The sequence below is a fragment of the Lytechinus variegatus genome, chromosome 17 (genome assembly GCF_018143015.1).
Source record: "Lytechinus variegatus isolate NC3 chromosome 17, Lvar_3.0, whole genome shotgun sequence".
Lineage (NCBI taxonomy): Eukaryota > Metazoa > Echinodermata > Echinoidea > Temnopleuroida > Toxopneustidae > Lytechinus > Lytechinus variegatus.
The window spans coordinates 13,743,885-13,766,759 of record NC_054756.1 but is presented as its reverse complement, the minus strand read 5'-3'; the positions used below and the strand labels follow the sequence as shown (position 1 = coordinate 13,766,759).

General features: G+C 35.6%; 1 protein-coding gene across 1 annotated transcript in view; it reads right to left on the bottom strand.

The window, feature by feature from the left end:
• LOC121431250 (deleted in malignant brain tumors 1 protein-like) overlaps window positions 1-22,875 on the bottom strand; it is a 37,358-nt gene that overhangs the window by 3,957 nt on the left and 10,526 nt on the right. Inside the window, exons 2-5 of the mRNA XM_041628760.1 lie at window positions 8,927-9,238; window positions 3,631-3,939; window positions 2,867-3,190; window positions 2,108-2,428 (exon numbers count right to left, since the gene is read on the bottom strand). Of these exons, the coding sequence (XP_041484694.1) occupies window positions 2,108-2,428; window positions 2,867-3,190; window positions 3,631-3,939; window positions 8,927-9,238 (1,266 nt within the window). The remainder of the gene's footprint in view (window positions 1-2,107; window positions 2,429-2,866; window positions 3,191-3,630; window positions 3,940-8,926; window positions 9,239-22,875) is intronic.

Genomic DNA, 22,875 nt, shown 5'->3' with positions numbered 1-22,875 from the left:
TTTTGTAATCATAATACATACCTGTCTAGCTAAACAAACAATGCGAGCACGAATTTTTTGATATTCAGATCAGAAAAGGGACATTTTAAACACTGACTTTTAGGAATTCATGAAGAGCAGACACTTATCTCACCAATCTACTATTGCGAACGTATAAGCATTAACAATAGGAAATGTTTTATATTAACACCATAAAATGGTGCAATCACTTTAAAGGTCAAGTCCACCTCAGAAGAATGTTGATTTGAATCAATAGAGAAAATCAGACAAGCATAATACTGAAAATTTCATTAAAATTGGACGCAAGATAAAAAAAAGTTATGACATATTAAAGTTTCGCTTTTATTTCACAAAATAGTTATATGCACAATTCAGTCACATGCAAATGAGAGAATTGATGATGTCACTCACTCATTATTTTTGTTCTTTATTGTTTGAATTATACAATATTTCAAATTTTACAGATTTGGCGATAAGGACCAACTTGACTGAAATATAAAATGTTAAACAATGATAATTCCACATGTTCAGGGAGAAATAAAACTTTTTTTCACCGGACAATGAGAAGAAAATTTGAATATTTCATATAATAAAGTACGAAAGAAATAGTGAGTGATGTCATCAGTTCCCTCATTTGCATACCGACCGGGATGTGAATATAACTATTTTGTGAAATTAAGCGAAACTTTAAAATGTTACAACTTTTTTTTATCTTAGGTCCAATTTTGATGAAATTTTCAGTATTATGCTTGTCTGATTTTTCTCTATTAATTCAAATCAACTTTTTCTCGGAGTGGACTTGTCCTTTAAGTAGTTATGAAAAAGAAGCATACGTCACTACATAAAACAATAATCATGATAATAAGTCGAAGTGCAAGGAAATACATTTGGTGCATAACAAGACAATAACATCGATGGTGCTTCGGCACCAATCGGCAACGAAGAATTCCCGCCAGTTCAGAAGAGCTGAAGAAGCGTCCCGGATCGGACGTGAAACTGTCCTCTGCTTCAACAAGTAAGTCCAGATGAATAGATTTATTTTTTCCATCGATATTTGGTGCATATTGACTTAACCCTATCTAGGCCGGGGGGGGGGGGCCTCGGAGGCCCCCCCCCCCCTCAACGAGTCGCACGATATTTTCGCCGCGCAAATTTTTTTGACCGCGCGGCTCGATGACTTTTTACTTTCAAGTCTTGCGCAACTTTTGAGACCAATTTTGCGTCACCCGGGTACGCGGTTCTGAAGTTACGCAACGTTATGTAAGTGCATGTCAGACCAAAAATTGCTCAAAAACATGATTTCGTGTACAAAGTCAATGTAAATTGTGTTTTCAACCACAAATCACAAATGTATTATTATTTTTAGTTTTGCTGGCCTAAATGTATGTATTTTATGCTGTTTATGATTGTAGAAGAGTCCCCAACAAATTTCATTGAAAAAACAATGAAAAACAAAAGGTCCAAAAACAAAGAAATACATAAGAAATTGCAAAAAACAATATAAAACATAAGAAATTGATCTGATATCACAATTTTTTTTCATGTACACTTGCTAAGAACATCACAAAGAGTTTCTATGCCAAAAATTAGAACATTTGGAGCTTTATTTATGGAGTTAGAGGAAAAAGTATGATTTTGCAAACTAATTACGCATAAATTAACATAATTATGTAATAATAATTTCATGAAAAAAATTATTATACAATTTTGTAGATTATATCCCAGACAACCTGCGTGCCAATTTTCGGCGCAATCGCGTGGTCGACGGCCGAGATCTCAAGGGGGGGCCTGGGAGGCCCCCCCCCCGGCCATATGAACTCCGAAAATACCCCGGCCTAGATAGGTATAAAAACCTTAAACAGACAATGCAATTACCGGGAACAGTGAAGACATAGGCCTGAGCAAATAATGATTCATAAAGATATGAAAAAACTGTTTCTCATAATTATAACATAACATTATAATATATTATAATGAACAATAATTTCTTCTTTCCCACTATATACGTTTCTCTTCCTTTCTCCCTCCTTTTCTCCTCTTCCCCGTTTTTTTTTTTGGGGGGGGACGTGCCTCCCACGCCCCCCGTAGTTACGCCACTGAGCATTACCAAATTCAATGCACGATACTCCTACATCTTCGGAGTGGTCACAGTTGTGAGTCTCATAATCACTTCTTCGACAATGGCCTATATTGGATTCTGTGCCTTCGCATTCAACTTCATCCAGGAGTATGGGTCCAGTTCCTGGTCCAAAGGCGGGACAACAGGAGTAGCTTTCTGCCCTTTCGAAACCCAACATTCTGCATACTACGTTTGCATCATTGAGATCCCAGTTGTCATCGCACACTGTTCCCCACGTACCAAGGTAAAGAATCTCTACTCGACCTTCTTTGTCAGAACTTCCATTGACCAAGCGAACTTGCAGATCATCTGAATCAAATGAAGCGAAAAACACATCTTCACAGTAGCCCTGGGTAAGTAATTGTGTACATTGCTACTTTAGAATTTGTTGTGGATGATAATAAACATAATAAAACGGCTAAAGACGATATCGTTCCTATTGTTTGTGTCGTTATCGTCATTAGACTAAAAATAAATTCTTTCATTATCATTGTTATTTTATCTTCGCAATTAAAGAAATTGATGCTGTTGTAATTAGTTTTGAGCGGACTCTGCTCTATCCCTTTTGATATGAGGAAAATGATTTTTAGCCATCGCCTCGTAATTGACGGTTGACATGGACCCTTTTAAATATCATTTAAGAACCATAATGGAGGCTTATTATAGAGTGCCATAATGGAAGCTACTATGACTGTGTGTAGCGACGGTATTTATGTTGCATCTTTTTTTTTCATTTCTGCATCTTACCCAATGTTAAGCATGACACTCCTATTTCATATGTATGTCCACAATAGGTGACACCAAGATCATAAGCTCGATTACATTCCAAGAGACTCGATTCTTTTCCTGAGCATCTAGGTTCACTTAGAATGATTTCTCCAGTCCCTCGTCCATATGATGAATAAAATGAATATGCTGCAGCCCCAACATATCCCAGCATTCTGCAGACCACTTCCGAATCGAACATAGTCCATCCGTATTGACACACAGTGCCCCATGATCCGAAATAAAACATTTCAAGGCGTCCTTGACTTTCATCTGGACCGTCTACCAGGCGAATCTTAAGATCGGCTGCAAGAGAACATCAAAGTAATATTTTTTTTCTTATTATCAGGTGCAATCATGATTAAAAGACTCATCTTGAAGGCTTCAGATATGACTTATTACAATACAACAGATGTGAGGTTATAGAGGATCTACAGTATATGTTGGCCGATTCATTTTAATATACTTGATTCGAAGAAATGATAAAAGAATACAGTCAGAAATATATTAAAGTCCGGGTATTTACAAATTATCTTAAATTTGAGAAATATCACTGGAAGGCATTTTATTATTTTTTTTTTATTTCACAGATTTATTTTCGCCTTATTGGATAACCTTTCTTGCTAGTAAAAACAAAAATAAACCGTCCTCAACTTAAAATCAATATGCAATGCAAAAAAGTATATGCATGGACACTATGAATATCTGTAACAACGGAGATTGATTGTACAAACTCATTAACTAACCCTCCCCGCTGCATATGACACCCACGTCTTCAGAATGTGAGCAGTTGTGGATCCCATAACCATGGTGATTACAATGTGCGAGATGTGTTTCTGATCCGTTGCAGTCCACATCGTCGAGGATAATGTCACCAGTGGCCTCTCCGAAACGGACCAAGGCAGAAGAGACACCTGGATACCCAAGCATTCGACAGATGACCCTTGCATCGTTGATATCCCAAGAGTCGTCACAGATAGTACCCCAAGAATCGAGATAATATACCTCGACACGACCTTCATTGGGTGCATTTCCTTCGACAAGGCGGACCGGCACTGTTGTAAATGAATTAATTACAAAGTATTGGAAGGAATGGAAAAGTCATGATTATATAATAATTTTCCCACTTGATTATGTGGGGTGCACTTGCGAGCGCGTCTGCGGGCGTGTGTTTCATACGGTTTGATAGTGTGTGCGTGGGTGTGAGTGTGTGTGTATGCAGTTATATAAAGTGTTATAGGGTGTGTGTGTGGGTGTTAGTGTGGGTAGTGTGGGGATGGGTGTGCGTATATTGTCAGTGAGCTATCTGGCGCATTTTGCGTAGCAATTAATTGCATAAAATTCTTTTTCTAACAATTTCTCATGATCAGTTTAATTTATGGAAAAATCAGTAGTGGATCTAGAATTTTAAAATGGGGAGGGGCCTATAATTGGGAGAAAACACCAATATTTTCCAATGTTACCATGATCTAACAAGTTGTAGAGGATACTAACATAAACCACTATGACGATACGTCACAATACAGGGGCCACGGAACGGTTTTCAAGGGGGGGGGGGTGACCATGCAAAAAATCACAATCGTATGGTCATTTTTACATTTTTGTACATACTTTTGGAAACAAGTGGGGGGCTGGAGCCCCTAGCCCCCCCCCCCCGCTTCCGCGGCCACTCCAATACATTGTGCTCACTCAGCAAAGGAAAAAGGATATCAAAATTGTGTGTAGAGTGGGTAAATGATGGATAGTAAAACAGCAAAACACCATACAATTCACCTAACAACAACTTTTGCCCAACTTTGTATTCCCACAATCTGAAAAACGACTCTTGCGACTTTAAAAAATTGTCATTTTTAATTCAATTTGTCATTATTCATGCATGAATCAACTGATCAATCTCATTTTTTACCAAGAGTTGCTTAATGAGGGTGGAAAATCACCTACGAAATATCATATCTCAAGATAATTCCGTTCAAAAGTTACAGCAGGTTGATTTAGGGGGACTTACTATTTTTGTTGTGTATATATGAATAGGGATTTGATAATAGAATTTTGTGTTGGATAAAATAATGTCTTTTTATCCAAAAAGAAGATGTCCAGTAAGGTTTCACGATCACCTTTCTGTACAAAAAATTGTTGAGTGAGATGGAAATAATGTAAGGAAGTGTATCAAAATCTCTTTTTTCAACTTTATGATAAATGATCTGCATAAAATGCAAGAAAAAGTAGAGATTTCAGTCTTTGCTTATAATATACACAACAAAAAAAGTAAGTCCCCCCTAAATCAAATTGCTGTAACTTTTGAACCGAATCAGTTTGAGATATGATATTTCATGGGTGGTTTTCTACACTCATTAAGCAACTCCTGGAAAAAAATGAGATTGATCGGCTGAGTCATGCATGAGTAATTAAAGATTGAATTAAAAATGACCATTTTTGAAAGTCACAAGAGTCATTTTTAAGATTGTGCAAATTCAAAGTTGGGCCAAAATTGTTTTTAGGTGAATTTTATGGTGTTATGCTGTTTTACTATCCATCATTTAACCACTTCAGACCAAATTTTGATATCGTATGTTCATGGTTGAGTGAGCACGATGTATTGCAGGGGCCGCGGAAGCGGGGGGGGGGGGGGCTGGGGGCCCCCAGTTTTTTCCATAAGCAAGTACAAAAATGTAATACGATTGTGATTTTTGGCATGGCCAGCCCCCCCCCTCCCACTTTGAAAACTGCTCTGCGGCCCCTGTATTGTGACATATCATCATAGGGGTTTTTTGTAGTATCTTCTACAACTTGTTAGATCATGTTAAAATTTGAAAAAAGTTGATGGCTCCCCCGATTATAGGCCCCTCCCCCATTTAAAATTTTGGATCCACCACTGATCTGTCCATACATTCAACTGATCCTGAGAAATTGTTAGGAATAGAATACATTTATCCAGTATAAAGAGTATTCATTCCTAAGTTTTCGAATGTGCTCGCTCAACCATGAAAATGGTCAAAGTTCGGAAAGTGTTTGGTGATAGAAATGATGTATGATAAAACAACAGCAATTAAAGACACATTTGAAACCAAATTTGCCCCCAATATTCACTTTATTACCCTTTAAAATGAGTCTGTGACATTGAAAATACCAATTTTCCCACTTTGATGCGTGCTCACTCATCCATAAATTAACAAATCGATTTCATTTTTGCACAGAATTATGCCCATAGGTTGATAAACATTACTGCCAAACGACATTGCTAAAGACAGCCTTGAAAAAAAGTTCCACCATATTGAATAAGGGATTACTTATGCTTAAACATATGCACACATAATGTACACACGTCTATGAGAGAGGAAGTCAAAATTTTAACAAATATGAAATGAGGGTTTGTTTCATGGACGGTTTTTGTTACTTCTGCCAACAGTTATTTCATGAAACTTCGCATATGGCTTCAGAGTCACACTATCCAAAAGGTGCGCACACCAAAATAACCATTCGATACGGTACAGAGTGGGGCCAAGGCCTTGAACTTTCTTCTCATTTGCATAATTTTCGAATATTGTATGCTCACTGATGCATTAAACATCGGGATTTTCATGAAAATCAAATCAAATGAACTGTGCAAGGAGTTTTGTGGCAGATATCCATAGTTACAAATTGCATTTTTTCCAATAACGTAAAAAATAGCTAATCACATTCCACATGTTCATTCAAGCGTAAATGTTTAATTTGACACCTTTGAATCATTGAAGCATGTTAATTAGTCATGAACATAACGTAAAAGTTGAGAAAAGATCATTTTCAGTAACCAAAATGAAGCAATACTTGCCTACGATATTTGAAAATCGCATTTTTTGTTTCCAATAGATGTTCATTGAACCGTGAAACGATGAATATTGTTGAATATAGTCTTCCCAAAAATAACTGTCATCATATTCTGGCATTTTTATTGAAAGAAATGTGTAAAAATCCATTTATAGCAAATTTGGACTTGAGTTTATTCAACCGTGAAATTTAGCTTAAAAAGTTGTATCGTCTTTTAGAATGTACCTTTTACAAGCCTTCTGACTATTTTTCATGATGAGAATGTGGAATTAGTTCCAATAAAATGGAATCAAAGTCATGATATTTTGCTTGTGACTTTTGAAAAGTGACATTTTTGCCTTCTGATGATGCTCACTGAAGCATGACGTAAGATACATCCAAAAAATTTACTCGGAGGGTAACTTATAAAATTACCTACACGCTCATGTAAAAATATATCAAAAACTCGCATTGGTTCGGAAATTATTGATGTTTGTTTAGGGGGGACTTACTTTTTTTGTTGTGTATATATGATTATGGTTTTCTTACAGGAACCCCTCTTTCATCGTAAAGAAATTGCAGACAGCAGCAGTTTAATACATGAATGGTGCAAAACATGGGAATGCACATTTCGTCCTCTAAATCAACAGCAGTTATTTTTGGTAGGAAAAAGGAGTTCAACTTTGACATAAGAATCAATAATGAAAATATTCCAATAAAAAAAGAACATATGTTCTTAAGCAGTGGCGTACCGTGGGTCACGGCATGGGGGGGGGGTCCAGCAAAAAATTTGAATCAGTGAGCGCCCGAAGCGCCCTATGAAACAGATATGTATCTCACTGATCTGCGAGTGGAAGCGCGAGCTTAAAACTTTTGATATTCAGACCTAAAAAGGGACATTATAATCGACTTTTTGTAATCACGATACGTACCTGTCTCGCTAGACAATGCAAGCGCAAAGCGCGAGCTGAAATTTTTGTCTATTTGTATTGACCCCATATTTATGGAATCCATTACATATCTCACCACTATCATTTAATGCAAATGTTAAGCGCTTGTTGATTTTGTCAGACTTCCACATGAAATGAAGTCATTGTCATGATTATTAACATACGCATCTCAGTAATGAAATATTGCGAGCGCGAGGTAAAAATTCAGGAAATTCAGACCTAAAAAGGGGCATTCTAAAGCTTGTCTGTAGGGATGCACTAAGACCATACGTATTTCATTAACGAAATGATGCGAGCGCGAAGCCCGAGGAGAATTTTCTTAATATTGAGATCAGAAAAAGGGATATTTTAAGGAATGATTCTAGGAATTCATGGAGCGCAGACATATCTCACCAATCCACTAATGCGAACGTAAGCACGGACAAGAAATGTTTTATATAAAGACCTTAAAATGGGGCAATCACTTTAAGTAGTCATGAAAAAGAAGCATACTATTCCACATAAATCAATAATAACTCGAAGTGCGAGGAGGTATATTGAAAACGGGAGTTTTAGTATAACATGATTTTATATCTCGTTAAAATTTAACAGACAATGTGATCACCAGGAACAATGAAGACTTAGTCCCTAATCAAATTATGTTTCATAAAGTTATGGAAAAAATGTGCCTTATGTATTATAACACAGTTATAGTATAATACAACATCATAATGAACAATAATTTCTTCTTTCCCATTACGTTTCTCTTCCCCTCTCCCTCTTTTTTTCCTTTCCTCGTTTTGTTCGTGGTCAGCCAATGGGGGGGGGGTTAAGCCACAATTCTTTGGAATATGGTTTGACTCGAAGCTGACATCGTAAAAACACATATAGGAAATAGAAGTAAAATATAAAAAAAACACTCAACCTTCTAAAATGCATAGCTGATACCGACTGGGGCCAAAAATCTGATATCTTATTTTGGGTCTATAAAGGTCTAATTAGATCAGTATTTACATTGTATTATAAGAGAATCGATATAAAAAATGTGCTTATAAAGAGTATTCATATTAATTTGATATAAAAGGTACATTTTGCACTGACATCGTCACCAGCATGAATCATCAACATTGTCATCATCATCATCTTCATCATCATCATCACCATCATCTTCATCATAATCATCATCATAATTATCATTATCATCATCATTATTATCACCATCATCATCACCATCATCATCATAATCATCATCATCAACAACTACCACCAGCAGCATCACCTGAATCATCATTATCTTCATCATCAGCAATAACATTATTATTCTTACGTCTAATGCACGTAACTCCAGCAACTTCATGATGTCCACAGTTGTGGTCTCCAAGCGCGTTATGCTCGCAATGTCCAATTGTCACTTCGTCACCCGTGCACTTGAGACCGTCAAACAAAATTTCACCGATTCCTTCTCCAAATGCTGCACAACATGAATAGGACTCCGCGAAAGTATAGCCGAGCATCCTGCAAACTACGTCCGCATCTGTGGATCCAAACTCATCGTCGCACACAGTCCCATATGAGGTTTGGTAGCGGACCTGCACAGTTCCTTCTCTGGTGCTATTTCCATCCCTGAGATATGCATAAGCTTTTTAAACAAAAAGAAATTCATTCAAAAAAAGGAACTAAAATGAGTTTCCAACGTCTTTAACTCAACCGATTGACGATCCTTCGGATTTTTTGTTTATTCCATTGAGCTTGTCATATTGCTTTGTTCTATTTGATTCATTCTGTTCAATTCAATTAAGAAATACTTTCGCATTTATTCGCTAAATAAAGCAGGTTACAAGGAATATGAAATTACAACTTGATGATACATTCATATCAAAATTATCAATCAGTAAATGCATTAATTAAAGTGCATCATCGGTGTAGACGACACAAGTACCCAAAGTGTACCTAAATATACCAGAAATAACTTGCGAGAATACAGAGTTTAACTAATTGAATTCAATAAATTTATTAACTGGTACCTTTTACCTTATCAGTGAATTATCTAAACATGATTTGCTACTATATAAATCTAATCGCTATAGCTCGGACCTTAGCAAAGGCCGTGCTGACTATTAATAATCATTGTGACTGAATAAGACGCACAAGTATACAGTGCGTCCCAGAAAAAAACGAAACCGAGATTTAGCGATTATTTATCATAACTTAATCATAAATCAAATAGACAAATGACCTATCAATGTAAAGCTTAGCGTCTCCTTTTTCATCTGGTATTACTTAGATTATTCCTCATTCACGCATGAGTGAGCAAAAAGAATTCGAAGAGAGGATGCGAAAAAGTCATTTGGCGGGGGTTGTTACACCCACAAATGTAATAATCGCCCACAAATGTAATAACGCCCACAAATGTGATAACACTTTACCCACAAATGTAATAATTTCACCCACAAATGTAATAATTTTTGATCGCCCACAAATGTAATAATGACTACCCACAAATATAATAAATTTGAAGGGATTTTTGGCAAATCCGCTCTAAGCTAAAATCGTATAGTAATGCGTTTATTGAGCACAAAAGTGCAAAGTCTTTTTTCCTGACCCGGTTAATTAACAAATTATAATGTAAGTCCAGTCTTTATTCCAAACCCGTTTTTTCAAACATTGTGATATAAATCCAAAGTCTTTTATTCCAGACCCGGTTGTTTAAAAAATAATAATATGAGCCCAAAGTCTTTATTCCTGACCCGGTTGCATCAAAAATAACAATATAAATCCAAAGTCTGTATTCCTGACCCGGTTGCTTCAAAAATAATAATATGAGCCCAAAGTCTTTATTCCAGACCCGGTTGTTTAAAAAATTATAATATAAGTCCAAAGTCTTTATTCCAGACCCGGTTGTTTAAAAAATAATCATATGAGCCTAAAGTCTTTATTCCAAACCCGATTGTTTCAAAAAATGATGATATAAGTCCAAAGTCTTTTCTCCAGACCCGGTTGTTTCAAAAATTATAATATAAATCAAAGTCTTCATTCCAGACCCGGTTGTTTAAAAAATAATAATATAAGTCCAAAGTCTTTATTCCAGACCCGATTGTTTCAAAAATGATAATATAAGTCTAAAGTCTTTTCTCCAGACCCGGTTGTTTCAAAAATTGTAATATAAATCCAAAGTCTTTTTCCAGACCCTGTTGTTTCAAAAATTATAATATAAATCAAAAGTCTTTATTCCAGACCCGGTTGTTTAAAAAATAATAATATAAGTCCAAAGTCTTTATTCCAGACCCGGTTGTTTAAAAATATCATATGAGCCAAAAGTCTTTATTCCAGACCCGATTGTTTAAAAAAATGATAATATAAGTCCAAAGTCTTTTCTCCAGACCCGGTTGTTATAAAAATTGTAATATAAATCCAAAGTCTTTTTCCAGACCCGGTTGTTTAAAAAAATCATGATATAAATCCAAAGTCTTTTTTCCAGACCCGGTTATTTCAAAAATTATAATTTTAGTCCCAAACAAGATACATTAATGATATTCCAGTGGAATAAAAATGAGAATCGAGCTTAGTCTTTTCTCCAGACGCTAATAGTAAATTGAAAATCAAGCATAGTCTTTGCTCCAGACCCGGTAGCTAAAAGCTGAAGCGTTATAGTAATGCGTTTATATAGCACAAAAATGCAAAATCTTTTTTCCACACCCGGTTAATTTAAAAATTATAACATAAGTCCAAAGTCTTTTTTCTCGACCTATATATTTAAGAATTATAAAAAGCAAAGACCCACGATCCTATTTATATTGAATAACATGGAAATGTAGCGTAGTCTTTCTGTCAGACCCTGTTATAAAAGTCATTAAAAACACAACAACAACGACAAAACAAAGACCCTGCAACCATTAAAGATCAAGTCCACCTCAGAAAAATGTTGATTTGAATCAATAGAGAAAAATCAGACAAGAACAATGCTGAAAATTTCATCAAAATCGGATGTAAAATAAGAAAGTTATGACATTTCAAAGTTTTGCTTATTTTTAACAAAATAGTTATATGAACGAGCCAGCTACATCCAAATGAGAGAGACGATGTTGTCACTCACCATATTATCCGCATACATTCGTAATTCCGAAGCTTCGTAATTCCGAAGGTTCGGTTATTCCGAAGGTTCGTATTTCCGAAGGTTCGTAATTCCGAAGGTTCGTAATTCCGAAGGTTCGTCAATCCGAAAATGAAATAAGGTTCGTAATTCCGAAGGTTCGTTAATCCGAAAACGAAATAAGGTTCGTAATTCCGAAGGTTCGTTAATCCGAAAACAAAATAAGGTTCGTAATTCCGAAGGTTCGTTAATCCGAAAACGAAATAAGGTTCGTAATTCCGAAGGTTCGTTAATCCGAAAACGAAATAAGGTTCGTAATTCCGAAGGTTCGTTAATCCGAAAACGAAATAAGGTTCGTTAATCCGAAAACGAAATAAGGTTCGTTAATCCGAAAATTAAATAAGGTTCGTATTTCCGAAAATAAAAATAATTCATTTTGGTAACAAAAACGATGTTGTCATTACAAGATTACACGATATTATGCAATGATAGTAATAACGATCGATGATACATGCGTGTGTTGGGGCCAAAACATGTATTTCATTAAGAATATAGGCGCCCTGATCAAGCATAGGCTAATTTTGATTTTATCTGAGCAATTGCTGCCTATAAGCAAATGGTTTAATTAAAGATGCAGGGGATCAAGTGTGTTGGAAGCGTGCGAGCAACCTCTAGATAATAGGATTTGTATTGGAGGGGATGTCATTTTTAATAACAGCTTCTGCTGGTAATAAAAATAATACTGATAATGATCCTTGTGAGATGTTGAAAGCGAATCGCAAGCTCAAACTAGTAGACATTTCATGTAACAAGACGTGAAGTGAGCATTCGGAGCATTTTTTGTAATCGTGAGAAAGATGTGTATCTTTCTAAAGAATTAATGCGAGGGCGAGCTGTAATTTGTTTATATACTGACCTGGGGCCCGTTGCATGAAACTTTTTACCTGAGAAAACTCAGGTTGTTTTTACAGGAGTTTTTGCCCTGTGCTAAAGTCAGTGGCGGAAATCAGACTAACCTTAGTTTTCATTTTTTACCAGAGTTTTCTCAGGTAAAAAGTTTTATGCAACAGGCTTCAGAAAGTAATATTTTAAGGACTGCATTAAGTGACTCATGAATAGAATATATATCTTACGAACTAAATAATGAGAGCGCGAACCGCAAGCTTAAAATTTGTGATATTCCAACCTGAAAACTGAACATTTCATACTTCTTTTTTTGTAACCAGGAATAGAATGAGTTCCTCAATAAACAATACTTGATGCGAGCGAGAAACGTGAGCCAAATTTTTCCGATTTTCCAACCTGAAAACTGGACATTCTAAGCATTCTTGTAAAAAAAATAATAATAGCTGGGAGAATAGTTTTCAGAACTGAAGTGGCTTCCCTGGGTAAATGATATCTATATCAATATTATCATTCTAGGCCCACATGAAATTTCCAAAAGTTTGAGCACGTGATTCGCTCGCAACATCTCACAAGGATGCCCTTTTAACAGTAATTGACCAAAAAGGTGAATTTTACATCTTCAGATTTGACTTTTTCCCCAAAACCGCTTGCTCTCTACGCTCGCAGAAATGAAACGTAAATATATAACTTTAGTGATCACTTAAAAAATTGTGCTCAATTTAGTTACTACAAAACACACAACCTCTTTACACAGATGATAATCTAATGGTGAAAATATCCGTTTGCACCAAATTGCCCCTATTGGCCCCTTTTTTTGCTTTGCCCCCCCCCCCCCAAAAAAAAATACGTTCCGCCGCCATTGGTTAAAACACGCATCGTCTTCATGGCTAACTGCAAAAAGTTCTTAAAATGTCCCCTTTAGATCAGGTCGGGAGGGAGGCAGGGGGCATCAAAAATGAAATAAAAAACATGGGAATTAATATTTTCCAAAATGGGAAAGTTCCTTTTTCAAAAATAAATATGCCGTTTTTCATGTTTTTTCGAAATAAAATACTCTTTTTAAAGTATACAAGTTAAGTTAAGTTTTCAGGCTGGAATATTGAAAATTTTCAGCTTGCGCTTCGCACTCTCATTCGATTGGTGAAATATGCATCCTAAAAAGGTCACTAAATGCTTTCTTTAACAGGTTCCTTTTCTGGTCAGTATGTTTAAGCTCGCGTTTTGCGCTCGTGTTAATTCTTTAGTTAGATGCACATCTTTTTAATGACAGCAGAAATCTGCTCGGATTTTTAAAAACTAATTTTCATTTTTTATTGAAATAACCTAAAGTTTTAGCTTGTGATTCACGCTCGCAACACCTCGCAATAATGCCATTTTAAGAATAATTGACCACAAAAAACGTTATACAACTTCACCTTTGAATTTGTTTTACCAAGCCGCTCGCTCATTATACTCTCTCCCGAAAAATAAAGCCTAAATATACATTTTGCCATAATAAGAAGTCACTTCAAAAAAGGTTTGTCTCTACTTAATCACTATCAAACACGCAATGACTTCAAGCAGATGATAATCTTAAGGTGAAAATATCACCAAAGTGCCCATTTTGACGTATGAGTTTAATTTTTTGGCTTTACCCCCAACGAAAATTCGTTCGGCCGCCCTTGCCTTCCCATCCTCATAATAATTGAACGGCAAAAGTGTCCCCTCCCCTTGCCTCTGCCTCTGCTTTCCCGGTTTTCATTTTTCGGATTAACGAACCTTATTTTGTTTTCGGATTAACGAACCTTATTTTGTTTTCGGATTAACGAACCTTATTTCGTTTTCGGATTAACGAACCTTCGGAAAAACGAACCTTATTTCGTTTTCGGATTAACGAACCTTCGGAAAAACGAACCTTATTTCGTTTTCGGATTAACGAACCTTCGGAACAACGAACCTTATTTCGTTTTCGGATTATCGAACCTTCGGAATAACGAATCGTCGGAATTACGCCACAAATGTTCGGATTAACGAACCCCTTTTCGTTTTCGGATTAACGAACATCGAGGTATAGGCAATTTACGTGTTTCGGAATTACGAACCTTCGGAATAAAGAACCTTCGGAATTACGAAGCTTCGGAATTACGAAGTGTAACCACTATATCTTTTGGTTTTCATTGTTTGAATTATTCGTTATTTCAATTTTTACGAATTTGACGATTAGGACCTCCTTGCCTGAAGCACAAAATGTTAAAATAATGGAATTCCACATGTTCAGGGAGAAATGAAACTTTATTTCACATGACAATGACGAGAAAATAAAAATATTTCATATTTCATTTAAGAAAATACAAAAGAAATAGTGAGTGATGTCATCAGTTCCACATTTGCATACCGACCGAGATGTGCATATAACTGTTTTGTGAAATGAAGCGAAACATTAAAATGCCATAACTTTCTTATTTTACATCCGATTTTGATGAAATTTTAAGTGTTATGCTTGTTGAATTTTTCTCTTTTTATTCAAATCAAGTTTATGTTGGGGTGGACTTGTCCTTTAAAAAAAATTCTTGTATATTCCTTCCTTTTTTCTATGAAAAAAACCTAAATAACAAAACATTAAAATACATGTGAAAAAAAAATGAGAAATAAGATATCAGTAAACAATAGGGGGATTACCGATTTGGGAGTATCTGATGAATTACAATCAAAACTTAAAAAGGTTTTGGATCTGATTCATGAAACTTGGACATAATAGTAATCAAGTATCACTGAACATCCTGGGCAAGTTTCAGGTCACATGGTCAAGGTCAAAGGTCATTTAGGGTCAATGAACTTTGGCCGAATTGTGGGTATTTGCTGAATTACCATCATAACTTTGAAAGTATGTTGGTCTAGTTCATAAAACTTGGACATAAGAGTAATCAAGTATCACTGAACATCCTGTGTGCATTTTAGGTCACATGACCAAGGTCAAAGGTCAATGAACTTTGGCCATAATGGGGGTATCTGTTGAATTACCATCATAACTTTGCAAGTTCATTGATCTGACTTTTGAAACTTGGACATAAGAGTAATCAAGTATCACTGAATATCCCGTGCAAGTTTCAGGTCACATGATCAAGGTCAAAGGTCATGTGAGGTCAATGAATTTTGGCCACATTGGGGGTATTTGTTGAATTACCATCCTATATCTGTAAGTGTATTGGTCTAGTTCATAAAACGTGGAAATAAGAGTAACCAAGTATCACTTAACATCTTGTGCGAGTTATAGTAGTTTTCAAAGTCAGCACTGCTGCTATGTTGAATCGCGTGATGCAGGTGAGACGGTTAGAGGCATTCCACTTGTTTATTATTATTATTTCTTGTATATTCATTCCTTTTTTATGAAAAAAAAAAAAAACCTTTAAATACATATAAAACAAAAAAACTGAGGAATAAGATATCAGCACACAATATGGGGATTACTTCCCGTAAACGATAAGGTTGTTGATCGACGATCTATGAGATATTATATAAAAGAAAATCATTCTAACAAAAGGGGATAACGTTTTAACAAGTTCTTCGGTACTTTAAATTTTCAGTGTACCAAGCACCATTTGTAATATATTCAGCTTTTTTTTCATTAGTTACAATTCCAATAATCTCAGTGGCCTAAGATATATTTTCTGGGGTTATATTGACCCGTTAAGTAAAGAGAGAGAGAGAGAGGATTTATGTGATCAAGAAGTGATAAGATAGGAAAAAAAACTGATTTGAAATGACTGAAAGAGAGACAGGCAAAGAAAGAAAAGCCCCTTCCCACACCCGTACCAGAGTTACGGAGTTAGGCTGTCCCGTCGGTGGGGGTTTAATCTTTCCAGGGGGCAAACGTGTGTGTGTTTGAGTTTTGTCAGACGTGTCTCAATCAGATATGATTATTTACGTCTGGGACCGACCTTTAACGTCACCATCCGAAAGACGTGACCAGGGTTCAAACCTCGAACCTCTGCATCAATTTGTAACTTCCCCACATAGCTTGGATTACAGGCGCACGCCACAACGCCCAGTCTACTATTGTGTAGTTTTTGCTCTAGACCCATGCAGTTATTTAAAAAAGGAAATTATTAGAAACGATAAAAACAGATAAACAATATTAACAAAGACGCCACAATATCATTGATGTAGAATAACGTTGTTGTTGTTATTTTGGGTTTTTAAGACGCGTACCATTCAGATCTGAATATTTAAGCCTTTTATTAATTTGACGTTTTTGTGGTATGCCTTATCACAGGGTTTTATATTTTTGGAGATGCTGGTGTCTAAGTTTTTAGATTAATCTTTTGCTTAATTTGTATTTTAAGAGAACTGGATGTGGGGTAAAGACAACTCTCTAAACCCAAGCATTTTAACTTGGTTTAATTTTAAAGATTGGTCTTAGCTTTGATTTTTTCAATATTTGTTTATCTTATAAATAGCTGGGTCTAGACGAAGGTCTAAGCATAATAATAATGTTATTCAACAGGAATAAGAATATGACAAAGTCTTATGTTTTTAAGATTGTTTGAATTAATTTCTAAATGACTGGGTCTGGAATAGAGACAACGCTCTAAACATGTGCTTTTGTACTTGGTCTTAATTTGGAGGATTGTTGGTTCTTAGATTCGTTGTTGGGGGTTGGGTTTTATTGTTTTTTTATTCTTGAAATAATTGTCTGGAGGAAAGTCTACAATCGATCTCCATGTTATTCCACAGTAGTTAGATTATTGGGTATTTGTTTTAGACAATTTCATTTTTAAATAATAACCAAGTCTGGAAAATGGACGTTTTCTTTGCCCATGCATAATTACAATGTTTTGTAGGAGTCTTAGTATTATTATACAAAAAAAAATCTGGGTGTGGGGTACAGACATATTTTTTACTGGGTGTAACTTTTGAAAACTGGTTTTAGATTTGATTTTCTTTTTTAATTCATTTCTTAGATAACCTGGTCTGGAGGAAAGAGTACGTTTTTACAACTCATGTTATTCCAAGAGAATATGATAGGGTCTTATGTTAGAATTTTTTTCGTAATTTTTGTAATGATTAGGTCTGGAATAAAGACAACATTCTAAACCTCTTTTTAAAAAAACATGTTCTTAGGTTCAAGGATTGCTTGGTATTAGATTTGGAGTTATTTATATTTTTACTATTAGCCTTATTTTGAAAAACAAATGACTGGGTCTGGCTGAAAGACTACGCTATATGTCCATGTTATCCAGCATTAATAAGATTATGGGGTCTTTATACGGTTTTTGTTGTTGTTGTTGTATTGTTATTTTCAATTTTTGAATAACAGGGTTTGGAGAAAAGGCTAAGCTCAATTTTCTTTTTTTCCACTGGAATATCATTATGGTATCTTAGTTTGGACTTAAATCATAATTTTTGAAATAACTGGGTCTGGAAAAAAGACTTTGGACTTACATTATAATTTTTGAAACTACTGCGTCTGGAAAAAGACTTTGGACTTTTGTGCTATATGAAGGCATTACTATAGGGTTTTAGTTTTTAGTTTTAAATAACCGGGTCTGGAGAAAAGACTATGCTTGATTCTCAATTTACTCATAGCGTGTATATTCACAATACGTTCAGTATAATTTAAAACAACAAAGACTTTGATTCCTCCAGTTTTAATTAACTGGGTCTGGAGAGAAGACTAGGCTCGATTCTCATTTTTATTCCACCGGAACATCATTATCGTATCTTAGTTTGGACTTATATCATAATATTTGAAATAATCGGGTCTGGAATAAAGACTTTGGATTTATATTATAATTTTTGAAACAACCGGGTCTGGAGAAAAGACTTTGGACTTATATTATCATTTTTGAAACAATCGGGTCTGGAATAAAGACTTTGGGCTCATATGATTATTTTTTTAAACAACATGGTCTGGAATAAAGAGTTTGGATTTATATTATTGTTTTTTTAAACAACCGGGTCTGGAATAAAGACTTTGGATTTATTATTATATAATAAAGACTTTGGATTTATATATTATAACATTGGCGCAAATGTTCACTACTGAATGACACGCGCTATAAGCTAAAACAACAACAACAACAATTTTTTAATCAACAGGGTCTGGAAAAAGACTTTGGATTTATATTATAATTTTTTAAACAACCGGGTCTGGAGAAAAGACTTTGGACTTATATTATCATTTTTGAAACAATCGGGTCTGGAATAAAGACTTTAGGCTCATATGATTATTTTTTAAACAACCGGGTCTGGAATAAAGACTGTAGGCTCATATGATTATTTTTAAAACAACCGGGTCTGGAATAAAGACTTTGGGCTCATATTATTATTTTTGAAACAACCGGGTCTGGAATAAAGACTTTGGGCTCATATTATTATTTTTGAAACAACCGGGTCTGGAATAAAGACTTTGGATTTATATTATAATTTTTGAAACAACCGGGTCTGGAATAAAGACTTTGGGCTCATATTATTATTTTTGAAACAACCGGGTCTGGAATAAAGACTTTGGATTTATATCATAATTTTTGAAAAAACCTGGGTTTGGAATAAAGACTTTGGACTTATATTATAATTTAATGAACCGGAACAGGAAAAGAGACTTTGCACTTTTGTGCTATATGAACGCATTACTATACGATTTTAGTTCAGAACGGATTTGCCAAAAATCCTTTCAAATTTATTACATTTGTGGGTAAAGTGCATTATTACATTTGTGGGTGAAATTATTACATTTGTGGGTAAAGTGTTATTACATTTATGGGCGTTATTACATTTGTGGGTAAAGTGTTATTACATTTGTGGGCGTTATTACATTTGTGGGTGCAACAGGATTTCAAAAAGAAAATCACATGACTAAAAAGTTCAATATCTGCTCTTTTCTTTGATACTTTAATCACAGAAAATGGTCAAGAATTTAAAAAGTTATGATCCCTCGAAACAATGCTTGTATTTCCCTAATTTCATTAAATAAACTTGTTTTCACCGGTTTCCCAGAGAAGCTATCGCACGGTAACAAAAGACTTGATGCATGGCTGATCGTCAACAAAACCGAGTAGTCCAGCAGCCAAGGGGCCCGGGTAATGTTATATTGGAATGTCATAGTTTTTTTTAACTGATTTTGACTGGTGAGACCTTCTATTTGAAGAATCTACATGCTGGAGCTCTGTCAGCATTGAGCAATTTGAGATATACGCGAAAATCCAAAATGGCCGCCGGCAGCCATCTTGGATATTCTGTTTACTCATTACCTAAAAGTTTAGAAACTTGGGATTTACATGTTTTAGGGGGTGGAGAATCCAAATCTGAAGTTATTTTGGGAAAAAACATGCATTGATGTCAAAATATACAGATAGCGGCCATTTTCCAAGATGGCCGCCATATAACATGTAGGCCTATTATATTGTTTATTTCCTGTATAGGGTACTTATAATTTTCAAAACATGGAATATACTGGTTTTAGGGGATGGAGAGTCCAAATCTGAGGTTTGTTTGGGGATATGACCATGCTTTGGTGTCGAAACATACAAATAGCGGCCATTTTCCAAGATGGCTGCCATAGAACATGCATTATATTGTTCACTTACTTTAGCTTACGTGCAAATTTTCAAGCCTTGGAATATGAAGATTTGAGGGATGGAAAATCCAAACCTGATGGTGTTTAAGGAATGTGATCATGTTTTGCTCTCAAAATAGCGGCCATTTTCCAAGATTGCCGCCTTGGAATATGCACTATTTCGTTTACTTACGAACCTAGAATTTTCAAAACATGGAATATAATGGTTTTAGGGGCCAGAGAGTAAAATCTGTGGTTATTTTGAGGATAGGACCATGCGTTGATGTCAAAATATACAAATAGATGAAGAAGATGGCCACCATAGAACAAGTATTACAGTAGGCCTACCGTAATTATATGCAAGCAGATACCTTATTTATCAGTCATTTTCTTTTTGGACAAGGTGGAAGGATTGGGATAATGAACAATATTTAGACTTCAATTGAATGAGGCAGTAATTGAAAGATCAAGATTAAGTGCAAAAAGTAGGATATCTTAGTTGTTATCGCTACATGTATGTGTATGATGAGGCATATTAATCATCTGAATCATTTCCAAATTATATCTCTTGAATGACTATTTTGATGGTTGTATGGTTTTTACATATATCACTGTGATGATGCAATATAATATAATTACTCCATAAGATGTCTTAGAGTAACCTAAAGTATATGGGAAGGGGTGGAATGTTTATCTTCTTCTGAAGTAATGGCTTGACCTTGACAAAACAATCCTTTATATCATGAAGTGATTAACACATTGCCAAATTTGCTGTAAAATAAATTTAGTTTCAAATGCTTGATTATTTTGCATATCACTGCAACTTTACAGTTAAATATTACATATGCATTGCACTGACATTGTTGTCGAAACAGGATTAGAATTGTATGCTGAAAGAAAATGTTTGAAACAACTGACTGTCTTCATTTGAGAATATAAAAAAGGAAAAATCATGTTTCGATATTAATCTCCATTTACGGGACCACTGAAAACATCTCTGATTTTGCCACTAGCAATGATCCAATTGAAAGCTCTAGTCTAGTCAGTTCACGTATGGCATCATCATGTCAGCAACAATGATTCCTATCGACTGCAGCCCTGAATTATTTCTTAGGACTTTCAACACCAATAATGATAAATGCCCAAACTGTATTATCTAGTCAATTACTTGGTACCATCAGGCTGTATTGCACTATGAAGAGTATGAAGCCTTCTCCTGTAGCTCTTTTCCAGACAGTAGCCTAAACACAACGGCTTACCATATCTAGCACTCAACTGATTCCTTTATGTAGGCAAGATACCTTTACCTCTCGAACTTCTTTGTTAATTGAAGGAATTATGTAATGAGCACAGACAGAGCAAGCAAGCACCACACAGCCCATAACATGATGTCTCTCAGTCGTTGGAAAATCTGAAGTCCTGGGATATCGACCCCGCTGCTGAATGGCCAGCAAAGACAGACAACCTAAGGTGACACCTGCATCAAGATGAGACCTACAGAGTGTTATCCAGGAAAAAGAAGTGAGGTTGGCATGCCATGGAAGAGAGTGGTGCAATGTCAAAAGGCCGATGGCCAACAGATCTCAAAGTGGGGCCTCCTGACAGAACCTTAGCGCTTCTTTAGCTGAATTGGATATTAAAGTGGGTAAAGGAGAATGTTGAGCCAAGTTTCCACCAGGGCATGCAAAGTTCGGGACCCCGCTAGTAATTTTGTGGCTGAATCATAATTACACATCGGGAGCAGTTAAGTAAAAAAATCTCCTTGCCCAGAATGGCGATGAGGAATATTTACATGTATGTTTCGACATCAAAGCATGGTCAAATCCCCAAACAAACCTTAGATTTGGACTCCATCCCCTAAAATCAGTATATTCCATGTTTTGAAAATTCTAGGTACCCTATACAGGAAACAAACAATATAATGCATGTTATGGTGGCCATCTTGGAAAATGGCCACTACTTGTATATTTCGACATCGAAGCATGGTTAAATCCCCAAATAAACCTCAGATTTGGACTCTCCATCCCCTAAAACCAGTATATTACGTGTTTTGAAAATTCTATAGGAACCCTATGGAGGAAACAAACAATATAATGCATGTACGTATATGGCGGCCATCTTGGAAAATGACCACTATTTGTATATTTCGACATCGAAGTATGGTTATATCCCCAAATAAACCTCAGATATGGACTCTCCACCTTTTTTAAAATGTGGTTTTCTTTTTAAAACCCAGATACGGCCCGCCAAGTGACTTTTTGGTATCCCCTTTTCAAATTGTTTTTGCTCACTCATGCGTGAATGAAAAATAGTAATTTCAGATGATAGAAGAGATTCTAAGCTTTAAAATGGTAGGTCATTTGTCTATTGTATTTGTAGTTAAGTTTTGATAAATCATCGATAAATCTCGGTTTCGTTTTTTGTGGGACGCACTGTATAGCACAGAATAAAGGAAGTCCCTCCCAATAAAAGCGGATTATTTGAATAAAAGTAGAAAAAATCAAACAAGCATAACACTCAAAATTTATCGAGATTGAATATGAAATAATCAGAAAATTAAAAAATATATATCCCATGGTCACATTTGCTCTACGGCGGGCGTACGGCGCGGCGGCCGTAGATACCTGAATTCGAGAGATTTCTGCGGCGGCCGCAGAAAATCTGCGGTGGCCGCAAGGTCAACGTACGGCGGATTCCTAATTTTTACAGGCCGTAGGGATGGCCGTAGAGTTTTAACCCGGAGTTA